Raw genomic sequence first — 12,791 nt, 5'->3', positions numbered from 1 at the left:
CTTGTCACATTTACATTCTATTGATGTTTCAAATTCCATTATGGATTTCTTTCGTTAAAATACAAGAGTTTTAATACTTCAGTAGCGTTTTGTTATGGTTTACATTGTCACAGTTACATTTTCTTGATTTTTCAAAGTTCATTTTTGAATTTTTTTTCGTATAAATGCGAGAGTTGGAATATTTCAGTAGTGTTTTGTTATGGTTTACCTTGTCACACTTACATTCTATTGATTTTTCAAAGTTCATTTTAGATTTGTTTCATTGAAATGTAAGAGTTGGAATATTTCAGTAGTTTTTTGTCGTGGTTTACATAGTTACAAATACATTCTCTTTATTTTTCCAAGTTCTTTTGGATTTCTTTCGTTGAAATGCAAGAGTTTGAATATTTCAGTAGTGTTTTGTTATGGTTTACATTGTCACAATTGCATTCTATTGATTTTTAAAAGTTCATTTTTGGATTTCCTTTGTTGAACTGCAAGAATTTGATTATTTCAGTAGTGTTGTGTCATATTTTACCTTATCATAGATACATTCTCTTGATTTTTCATAGTTCCTTATAGATTTCTTTCGTTAAATTGACAAAGTTGGAACAATTCGTTAGTGTTTTGTCGTGGTTTACCTTGTTACACTTACATTCTCTTGATTTTTCAAAGTTCAGTTTGGATTTCGTTCGTTGAAATGCAAGAGTTGGAATATTTCAGTAGTGGTTTTTCGTGGCTTACCTTGTCACAGTTACATTCTATTGATTTTTCAAAGTTCATTTTTGGATTTCTTTCGTTTAAATGCATGAGTTGGAATATTTCACTAGTGTTTTGTTATGGTTTACCTTGTCACAGTTACACTCTTTTGATTTTTCAAAGTTAATTTTTTGATTTCTTTCGTTGAAATGCATGAGTTGGAATATTTCAGTAGTGTTTTGTTATGGTTTACATTGTCACAGTTACATTCTATTGATTTTTCAAAGTTCATTTTGAATTTCTTTCGTTGAAATGCAAGAGTTGGAATATTTCAGTAGTGCTTTGTTATGGTTTACCTTTTAACAATTACATTCTCTTGATTTTTCAAATTTCATTTTGGATTTATTTCGTTAAAATGCAAGAGTAGGATTATTTCAATAGTGTTTTGTCGTGGTTTAACTTGTGATACTTACATTTTCATGATTTTTCAATGTTCATTTTTGATTTCTTTCATTGAAATGAAAAATTTAGAATATTTCAGTAGTGTTTTGTCATGGTTTACCTTGTCACAGTTACATTCTCTTGATTTTTTACAAGTTCACTTTGTATTTCTTTCTTTGAAATGCAAGAGTTTGAATATTTCAGTAGTGTTTTGTTATGGTTTACATTGTCACAGTTACATTCTATTGGTTTTTCAAAGTTCATTTTTGAATTTCTTTCGTTGAAAAGCGAGAGTTGGAATATTTCTGTAGTGTTTTGTTATGGTTTACCTTGTCACACTTACATTCTCTTGATTTTTCAAAGTTCATTTTGAATTTCTTTCGTTGAAATGCAAGAATTGGAATATTTCAGTAGTTTTTTGTCGTGGTTTACCTTGTTACACTTACAATCTCTTGATTTTTCAAAGTTCAGTTTGGATTTCTATCTTTGAAATGCAAGAGTTGGAATATTTCAGTAGTGTTTTGTCGTGGTTTACCTTGTCACACTTACATTCTATTGATTTTTCAAAGTTCATTTTTGGATTTCTTTCGTTGAAATGCATGAGTTGGAACATTTCATTAGTGTTTTGTTATGGTTTACATTGTCACAGTTACATTCTCCTGATTTCTCAAAGTTCATTTTGAAATTTTCTTGTTGAAATTCAAGAATTGGATTATTTCAGTAGTGTTTTGTTGTGGTTTAACTTGTCATACTTACATTTTCTTGATTTTTCAAAGTTCATTTTGGATTTCTTTCGTTGAAATGCAAGAGTTGGAATATTTCAGTAGTGTTTTGTTGTGTTTTACCTTGTCACACTTACATTCTCTTGATTTTTCAAAGTTCATTTTGGAATTTCTTTCGTTGAAATGCAAGAGTTGGAATATTTCAGTAGTGTTTTGTCGTGGTTTACCTTGTCATAGTTACATTCTCTTGGACAGTGTCCAAGAATATAGCACCCGGAATTAATCTCGAATCCAATGCAAAATGTATAAAATTCAAAGGGTCATACAGGCATGTTCAGTGGAGTGCTTCATTCGGAAACCAAATTGAAAATCATGAAGAAATTTTTTAGATCTATATATATATATATATATATATATATATATATATATAATATATATATATATATATATATATATATATATATATATATATATATATATATATATATATATATATATATATATATATATATATATATATATATATATATATATATATATTTATATACCGACCGGTATTCATTCCTAGAATCTTGATAACTTTTGATTTATTAAAGTTAAAAAAGAAAACAAATAAAACATCTTTTGCTAAAAGTAAAGTGCAAATTATAGGCTGTTCCTTAAAAGGCATCAGGGGTGTCAGCACTACTCATCTTAGTTTCAACTTATTTTGAGTTGTACTTGGTTATTTATTGTGCTTGTTGTTCGTTTTGGGTTTCATTTAGTTATTGATGGTGATTTGTCGTAGGTTTAGAAAATTGTTTCATTTTATTTCTGCTCATTTTTAATGTAGCTCTTTACATTTCATTGTAAAACTTCTTAGTTGGGAAACATTTTTAAATTAATTTCTTTTCGCTTTTGTTTGACATAGTCTTTTTCAATGGTAAAGAAATTAATATTTTAAATCTTTTCGTTTTTTTCTGATGAAAATGCATACTCTGGATTACTATTGGATCTGGATCTGGATCATACTCTGGATCTGGATTACTAAATCTTTTCGTTTTATCCGTTACGAACGTATATTTTGGGCTAGTATTTATGTGAATGAGGCATTTTGACTTAGTTTTAAAGCTAAGTGAACTTTCCGTAAAAGTTTCTACTTTATAAATTAACTTTCAAATGGGAATAAATACATGTATTTAGACAGTGAAAAACAAGTACAAAAGTCCAGATATTTCGGTCACATATAAAACGACCGTCTTCAGTAGAAATACTGAAATACTGAGTATTTCTACTGAAGACGGTCGCTGTATATGTGACCGAAATATCTGGACTTTTGTACCTCTTTTTTCACTGCTTAAATAAATGGATTTATCCCCATTTGAAAGTTAATTTGTTCGTCTTAGAACGGCAGTGTGGTCTAAGAAAACAACACCTATTTTAAAGGTGTTATGTCGAAAGATTTCTACTTTATACCCTATTCCCACCATGATATACCAACAATCTGGATGAACTTAAACTATTTTGATTTAGTTCAATAATAGCAATTGTAGTAGCAATAGCAGTAGAAGAAGCAAAATGTATATTGTTAGTTCATCCTTTTGATGATCTGCATGCTCATAGTAAGTCTTGATTTATTTAAACATCTCCAAATATTCCCTAAGGCGTAGTATTCCCATTTTGTCTTTTGGTCAGTTGAACGACCCCCTCACCAAGCCCTGAAAGTTTCAGCTTGAAATAAGTCGTTGCCATAGTGTTAGCGATATAACCTTTTGGAAACCTACAGCTTATTTACATCAACTGTTCCTGGGGTATTGCCGATATGTCCTTTTGACAACCTGCATACACATAGTGTTTTAATTTAGTTCAATTCTCCCTCAAAATTTCCTGAATTTATCACCTTAAAACTCATAGCCAGTAGTAGTTGCAGTAGAAGCAGTGGAGGAGTGGCTTTAGTAGTAGTAGTAGTAGCTGCAGTAGGATTAATAGTAATAGTAGTTGTAGGTGTAGTAGAAGTAGTAGCAGCAATAGTAGCACTAGCAATAGTAACATTAGATTTGTATTGTAAAAGGAGCAGGGACAGATGGAATTAATTTGAAGGCTTTTAAATCAGTGATGTGTTATTTAATACCATGTCTCGTCCACATAATCAATCTTTCCCTTGAAACTGGGGTATTCCCCGATGCGCTTAAAAACGTAAAAGTCATCCCCCTCCATAAAGGTGGGTCTAAACTAAATATCGAAAATTATAGACCTATATCAATCCTTCCCCTGTTTTTAAAAATATTTGAAAAAATTGTGCATAAAAGGCTATATGATTACCTTACGAAAACAGGGATGTTAAGTGAAACTCAGTTCGGCTTTAGGAAAGGTAACTCGACATCGGACGCCGTGCATTCTCTCTGTGATATTGTAAATAGATGCTTTGAACGTGGTGAAATCCCTTTGACTGTTTTTATTGATTTTAGAAAGGCGTTTGATACAGTCGATTTTAAAATTTTACTCAAACGTCTACAGTCCCTTGGAGTTCGTGGTAATTATCTGAAATGGTTTGATAGTTTTTTAAATGGAAGATCTATTCAAGTTGTTTCATATGATGCATTTTATTCTCCCTATCAAGTGAAGTGTGGTGTACGTCAGGGATCTGTCTTTGGACCACTTCTGTACCTTGTGTATGTTGATTCAATGCGTTTTTACTTACCGGAGTGTTTTATCACGACTTTCGTGGATAATACTACTTTAACTATGTCTAGTCGAATGATTGATGATCTATTGTTGAAAGTAAATAGGGTTTTAAAGTAATTTTATGTATTTACAAGTTTCAGCCTTTTGTCAGTGAATGTTAAAAAAACTAATTTTATGATTTTTAGGAGAGTTTGTAAGCCTCCGAGTGTTGATGGAGAGATATTTTTTAATGGTAAGCCTTTGTCATAGGTGCATGAGGTGCATTATTAGGGCTTCCAGATTGATTGTAATTTGTCTTGGAAGCACCATAGTGATCTTGTTGCAGCTAAAGTTGCTAGAGGTCTGGGAATTTTGCGTCGTTTGAAGCATTTTTTACCATTATCGGTTCTTTTATTATTGTATCATAGTATTGTTGCGCCTTATATTTCTTATGGTTGTTTCATTTGGTCTAGCAATTTTTACGCCAATTTCAAAAGAGTGCAGATTTAAAAAACAAAACAGTACGTCTTCTTGGGAATTATATAGAAAATGTGAATGATACCGCTTCATGTTTTAAAAAATTAAGAGTGCTTAACATTGGTCAGATTCACGATTACCAAGCTGCTATTTTGCCTATAGATGTTGGAATGATGTATGTCCTCCAGTTTTTACAATTTTTTTTCGCGTAAATAGTTCACTCCACTGGTATGTGACTAGAGAGGCGGAAAATTTTACGGTTGAGTATCGAGACACCACACGTGCAGGTTTCGGAATTCGGTATTTGGCTCCGGCTATTTGGAATGATATCCCAGTTGGCGTTCGGGAAGCTGAACATTTTTTTTTCGAGTAAATAGTTCACTCCACAGGTATGTGACTAGAGAGGCGTAAAATTTTACGGTTGAGTATCGAGACACCACACGTGCAGGTTTCGGAATTCGGTATTTGGCTCCAGCTATTTGGAATGATATCCCAATTGGCGTTGGGGAGGCTCAAGACATTGGGTCGTTTAAAGTAAAAATAAAAAAAACATTTATTGGGAGAGGAGAGGTAATTTATTATTATTGTCATTATTATTATTAATTTCTCAGTTTTTTTTTTCTTCTTTTATTTTCTTTTGTTCATAGATTTTGGTATTAATTGTTAACTGAGAGTTCTTTTTTTTTTTTTAATGAAATTTTTAAAAGGTTGAGAATTATAGGATTGCAGCCGTCTTTCATCAGGCTTTTTGAGCCTTCCCCGGGCGGTTGCTTGTATATAGTTTATTTTGTAATTAGTAGTAAATAAAGCAAGTCAAGTCAAGTTGTGTTAGTAGCAGCAGTAGTGCTTTTGGTCAATTCAAAACAAATTACCTTTTGATCAGTTCTCATGATGCACTGTAAGTTACAAATTGATACAGTAAGCTGTTTATAAGATATTGCTGATACGCCCTTTTGAAAATCTGTGTGCATATAGTGTGTATTGATTTCGTTCAAGCTTCCCCTCAACATATCCTTAAATTATCATTTCCTATCCTAAGCCTTAGTAGCAGTCGTTGCAGAAGCAGTAGTTGTAGTAGTAGTAGTAAAGATAGTAATAGCAATAAGAGTAGAAGTACCGTGTGAATATTCTCTTTTTGGTCCTTTTTGACAACCTATGTACATAATGTATTCTGATTTAGTTCAAAACTTCCCTAAATGTTATCTGAAATCTTTACCTGATTGTTCTAGGTTTTGTTTTAACACTTAGCGCTAAATATGCCCTTCCAAAAACTATGTATAAACCAAAGTATAAACACATACTGACCAAGTACTGACAAAACTCTCCAAAAGTAACCCCACGTACCTCAGCGCCTCTAGAGGGTAAACGTTGTACTACTTGTACTACTTGATGTACTACTGAATACCGCTTTTACGGAACAAGTATAGTCACCTACGGAACTTGTGATTTACTCGCCAGGTTCGCATAGGTATGGAATCGTCTCCGGAGACGCGGACAAAGGGTCACTTTTTTGTGTGGAGAGGATAGGTTTTGTCAGTACTTGTTGTATGTGTTTATACTTTGGTGTAAACAACGGGTGAATTGCATATCTTAAAACCCTTGCCCAGAGGGTTGTTGAGGGGGATCAAAATACCCAGAGAAACCTGATCTATGTAGAAGTGTCTGAGATTTTCAAGTAATATGAACAAAATAGCTTTCTCAAAATTTCTGTTAGATGTGTTTGGAGAATTAATGAGCATGGGAGGGGGCTGGTTGGCCTCCAAGACACCCTAAAAAGACACTAGAACTTTGAATTTCCAGTCGAATGAGCTTCATTTGAAGTTTTTACGATAACTCCTTCTTTGCAGTGTCTTGGTTATAAGAATAGAGGAGAAAAAAGATAATACATTGTGCCCATATCCAAGCTTTTTTCTTAGGCAGCGCTATTGCGCTGCCTATTATCACTGAGTAAGGAAATAACGCCGTTATAATTACGTACAAAACAGTTTTAACACAAAACATGTTTTGTAAGGAATGTGTTTTGATTTTGGATGGTCGAAGCACATTTTAAAGAGTAAAAATAAATTTTTCTATAGTATAAACATAAGAGGCTAAGAGGTGCAGTAGTGCCAAGTTTACCATAAGTTTCTGATTATTTCAGTTCTAATTGTCTTTTTTTAGTTCCAAACCTCGTTCTTAAAGTTTAATATTTCTCAGTTATGACAAGCAGCTGAAAATCTACTTACTTGGAGGTCCAACACTACGTAGAGACTACCACATAGCCACCCGTGACCAATTCTTTTATATGAAAGCTGGCCACATGGATTTACATGTAATAGAAAAAGGGTCTCGCCGGAAAATCACTATCAAGAAAGGAGAGGTTAGTGAGAATGTTTTTCTTTTAATTTTTGTTTACTTTTTGTCACAACTCTACTCTTTAAAGTAATAAAAAACTTTAGCATAAAGATTGGGGCGTTGAGCAGGGGACAGTGCCTTCCATACACGGAATAATTTCTGTTCGTTTTAAGTTTTAATGTCGCTCCTTACTTTCAGTTTAAAAAAAAACTCGTTTTTATTAAATTTCTGAGCGTTTTTCAACTAATGCAGGTACGAATTTGCCTCACCGCACATGAAAAAATTTAATGAAATGTGTATATTAAAAGCTCACCTCCAGAAACTACCCTCCCAATGTGAAAACTTCACCGTATAAATTAACCGCCCTCCCCACCAAAAATACTTCCTTCGTTAAAATATCTGTATACTTCCCAGTAACCAATAAAATATGTAAACAATAGGAAAATTTCTAAGCATCTAGTCATTGCTCTGTGGGTGTTAAGGGGTCAAGTTATCTTCAGAAATGTAGCTATTAAATCTTTTGATTATTTTGAACCAAACTTGGCTATCCCAATTTTTGTATCGGAAGACATTGGTGAAAGAATGGGCTTTGGAGGGAGGCTAGCTGTTTTGCAAAATTAACTAAAAACAACAAACGAATACAAAATATTCCCCCTATGAAGGGTTGCCCCCTCCTTAGTACCTTGTTCTTTACGCTAAATCTGTTAGCACTTTTAAAAAAGCTCCCTATTCTAATTAAACAGACCCTGTGTTTCAGTAACCGTTCTTAAGAAATTGGGAAAACCAGTCAAACATTAGCGTAAAGAGCAAGGTATTGAGGAGAGAAACCCTTCAAATAGGGAATAATTTCTGTTCGCTTTGAGTTTTAATATTGCTCCTTACTTCAGTTTAAAAAAAAAATTGTTTTTTGTCATCTAATTTGTGTTCGTTTTTCAGATAATGCATTAGAGTCTGGCTCATCCTCCTTGAAATATACTTCCCCACTCATGAGAAACTTCTCCATAAGCATTTAATCAAACTTCAAGTTTGTTGAACACCCTTCCCCCCGTCAAGTTCCCTCCAGACAGTTCCATTCTTGCTTGAAATCCCCCTCCCCGTGGAATTTCAGCCTTAAAAACTATCCCTACCATGCTTTCATTTAAAAAAGAATTTAATCTCTAGTCGATTTCTTGATCACTCCGAAAATGTCCCCTTCCGTGGAAATTTTTTTCCGGAAATAAAAACACGCGGAAAAAAGTCCCCAAGAATGTCCCCCGGGACATCTCCATATGTAAAATTTCGTTGGCAAAGAGAATGTAAAACAATTAAAAAGAATTTTTAGTTAATTGTTTATTTTTTGTTATTTATTGTTTCACTGCTTTATTAAAATTAGAACCCGTTTTTCTTGCTTAATTTTCCGTAAATGGAAAAGCACTGTGGTCTAAGAAACTATTTATCTCAAATATCCTCTTTTTCACAGGAAAATTTATCCCCACCCCCTTCCCCGGAAATATTCCTCCCCAAGGAAGATTATCCCAATACAAATCCAACCCAAGCACAAAATCCCCCCGCCCCCCAAAAATATCTGTATACTTCCCAATAGTAAGTACTATACGTAAACAATCGGAAAATTTCATAAATTACAGGCCTCTCCCCACGGGCTGTGGAGGGTCATTTTACCCCTAGACTAGTAGAAACCCAGTTATTTGATTTTTCAATTCTACTGAACAAAATGGCTATTTCAAAATTTTGATCAGATAGCCTTAGAAAATAAATGGGCTTAAGATTTCCATTGAAATGCGCCCTCATCCGAGATTTCATCAAGATTTCTTGAATTTTAGGGGCTGTTTTCCCCCTATTTCAAAAATCAGGCAAATTTTCTCCGGCTCGTGACTTTTGATAGGTAACACTGAACTTGATGAATCTTAAATAATTTGAAATCAAACAGTTCGTGGTAACGAAGTGTAAGTAAGGAGTGACCCGGCTCAATGGTAACCGAAACTCTAGAAAACGGAATTTTGATACCAATAGATGCATCAAAAGAATCATATTTTAATGCTGATTTCAGAAATATAAGTTTCAACAAGTTTAATCCTACCTATAAAACGTTAAGCCCCTGAGAAAATTTGGCTGATTTTCGAAAAAAGGGGGAAAGACCCCCCTAAAAGTTATAGAACCTTAATGAAAATCACACCATCATATTCAGCGTATTAGAGAACCCTACTGCGGAGGTTTCAAGCTCCTATCTACAAAAATGTGGAATTTTGCATTTTTTGCGAGAAGAAAGATCACGAATGCATGTTTATTTGTTTGTTTTTTTCCAGGGTGATCGTATCGACCCAGTGGTCCTAGAATATCGTGAGAGGGCTCATTCGAACGGAAATTAAAAGTTCTAGTGCCCTTTTTAAGTGACCAAAAAAATGGAGGGCAACTAGGCCCCCTCCCACGCTCATTTTTTTCCCAAAGTCACCCGATCAAAATTTTTGAGATAGCCAATTTGTTAAACATGGTCGAAAATATGATTACTATGTCTTTTAGAATGACCTAATCCCCCGGAATCCCCGAGGAGAGGGATGAAAGTTATGATCTTTCCCCAATGTAAACATATTGTAATGGTTATTACGAAGTATATAGACGTTTTCAGAGTGGATTTTTTCTGGTAGTAGGGGGGCGGGAGTGGGTCGGGGGTTATGTGGAAGGATCTTACCATGAAGGAAATTTTCATTGGAGAAGGGACATTGCTATATAAAAAACATGTTTTTTAACTGAAAGTAGGGAGCACCATCAAAACTTAAAAACGACAGAAAACATTACGTATATGATTGGGTTCATTCCCTAGTCAATACCTCGCTCTTTAAGCCAAAGATTATTTAGTACTTTCATAAGAGCTATTTATTCTAATTAACGGCATTTGTGATTAATGGGTCATTTTTAAAGAATTGGAACAAAATTTGAACTTTAGATTAAAGAGCAAGGTATTAACTAGGGGGCAAACCCTGTAATTTACAAATTAAAAATATAAGAATATAGAGGTTCGTTACGTAAGTTAATTCGTAAGTTACGTATATTTATTACTAATAAAAACGTTCGTAAATAAAATTAAACAGGTTTCGAGAAAGCCATTTAACCAAATATAAGTAAAATTAATATTCAATTTGTTTTTAATTATTCATGTACGGTGAGCCAAAATCAAAACCTGCATTAATTCAAAAACGTTCAAAAATTAAATAAAAAAACAAGTTTTTTAACTGAAAGTAAGGAACGACGTTAAAACTTAAAACGAACAGAAATTATTCCGTATATGAAAGGGGCTGTCCCCTCCTCAGCGTGTCGCTCTCTACGCTAAAGTTTTACTTTCTCACAACTCTATTTTTTTAAACAATGAAAAACTTTAACGTAAAGAGCGAGGCGCTGAGGAGGGGACAGCCCCTTTCATATACCGAATAATTTCTGTTCGTTTTAAGTTTTAACGTCGTTCCTTACTTTCAGTTAAAAAAAACTTGTTTTTTTTATTTAATCAGTATAATTAGCTGATTCCTTTGATGTACCTATTGATATCAAAGTTTTTTTTTTTAGAGCTTCGGTTGCTATTGAGCCTAGTTGCTCCTTACTTACAGTTACCGCGTTACCACGAACTGTTTGATATTGTGATCAATTAGAAATGGCACTCTAGTTTTTGCTTTCAGATCAAATGATCTCTTTTCGGATTTTCTACGGTCACTTGTTCGATACGATCACCCCGAAGGAAAAGAAATAATAAACACAAATCCGTGGAATTATTTTTGGAAAGAAATATGTAAAATTCCACAATTTTGTATATATGAGTGTAAAACTTCTAACAGTAGGGTTCTCTGGCAAGCTTAATTTCATTGTTGAATTTTAATTACGACTTATAGAATTTTAGGGGGTGTTCCCCGCACCCTCTTCTTAGTTTTCAATTGAGGCAAACTTTCCCAAGCTTGTAGGTTTTGATGGGTAACAGTAAACTTGATTAATATTATATATTCTCAAAAAGTATCAAAATTCAATGTATCTATTGTTATCAAGAAACTATTTCTTCTAGTTTCTTTAAATATGCTCCTTCTGGCAAGCATTCTTTCTTCTGGCAAAACATGCAAAATTCTATCATTTTGCAGATAGGAGCTTAAAACCTCTACAGTAGGGTTCTCTGATAAGCTAAATCTAATAGTATGATTTTCATCAAGATTATCAGACTTTTAAGGGGTTCACCCCCCCCATTGTCTGAACACCAGACAAATCTTCTCCGGCTCATAGCCAAGGCTGCATCCAAGGGTGATGGCTAGGGGGTTCGAAGGCCCCTCGAAATTTTTGTCCGAAATTTTATTGAATAAGAAATAATTTTTATTGAGTTTTTAAAGTTTTTTTTGTGTAGCCCTAAATAAGACGAAAAAAATTCTTTTGCTGAACCCCCCCCCCCCAAAAAAAAACAACTCATGGATACACCAATCCTTGTAACCTTCAATGGTAATACTAAACTTAATTTAATTTATATATTTGGAATCAGCATAATAAGTCGATTCTTCTGATATATCCATCGGTATTTAAATTCTGTCTATTAGAGCTTCGGTTGCTGTTGAGACGCTTCGCTCTTTACTAAGTGTATGAGGGGTCTTGTCTGCTCCTCAACACCTCGATCTTTATACTAATTTTTTAACAGTTTTAAAAAGCTTCTTAAGTGGAGTAGTACATTATATTTCTATAGCACTATGTTCCTTTCCATGCTATTTGGGGACATTATGTTCCTTGGTACCTTTCCAAGCAAAGTGATCAAACAGGTTTTGGAACTATGGTTGAGATTGGGTAATGCAACCAGACTGGTTTCGTTTCACGGGTTCATTAATAGAACAACTAATATTTTTGAAAAGGGTAATTACTTCTAAGTTCAATAACCAAATTAAACTTCCGATGGTTAAGAATGCGTCACGGGTAATTAAAGAATGAGGAATAGAATGCTATAGTTAGAATAGGCTTAAGTTGAAAATCGTACCATTTGCCTAAAAATAACTCTATCTGCAAATTTTATTTTTGCGAAAAGGTATTTGTGAAAAGGTATTCTGTTGGTTAGAAATGCGTCACGGGTAATTAAAGAATGAGGAATGGAATGCATCAACAATACAAAGAATATGCTCAGATACGTATTAGATTTGACGCCTACAAGAGAAATTGGTACAACGTATTCAATAGCTTAATTGGCTTTATATCATTTTGCGTAAAAGTTAACTCTATTTGCGAAAAAGGGTATAGCATTTGCGAGTTGGACTGTATGAACGATATTAATTTCTGATTTAATAATAGGGATGTGAATGATCCTAATTAGTGATCGGATCGTTTCAAGGTGAAGAAAAAGGGTTAAACCGATTAGCAGTTAAGGTAACCTCGAGGGGGTTGTTATCTCATAGCTTATTTATTATAAATTTGGAATACCATCAATCTATGGAAATGGTTAACGATGATAAAATGGTCTTGTGACTTGACCAGCCTTTACTTCCCCGATGT

General features: G+C 33.7%; 1 protein-coding gene across 1 annotated transcript in view; it reads left to right on the top strand.

Annotated features, from left to right (window-relative positions):
- The window catches only part of LOC148948260 (uncharacterized), a 390,778-nt gene that overhangs the window by 348,224 nt on the left and 29,763 nt on the right, over positions 1-12,791 (top strand). Inside the window, exon 3 of the mRNA XM_089094723.1 lies at positions 7,158-7,320. Coding sequence (XP_088950849.1) covers positions 7,158-7,320 — 163 coding nt within the window. The remainder of the gene's footprint in view (positions 1-7,157; positions 7,321-12,791) is intronic.

The sequence above is a fragment of the Artemia sp. Qi Xiang Cuo genome, chromosome 9, assembly GCF_049724085.1.
Source record: "Artemia sp. Qi Xiang Cuo chromosome 9, ASM4972408v1, whole genome shotgun sequence".
In the NCBI taxonomy this organism is placed as follows: Eukaryota; Metazoa; Arthropoda; class Branchiopoda; order Anostraca; family Artemiidae; genus Artemia; species Artemia sp. Qi Xiang Cuo.
Note: the sequence above shows the minus strand (reverse complement) of the source record. Positions and strands in the feature narration are given on the sequence as shown.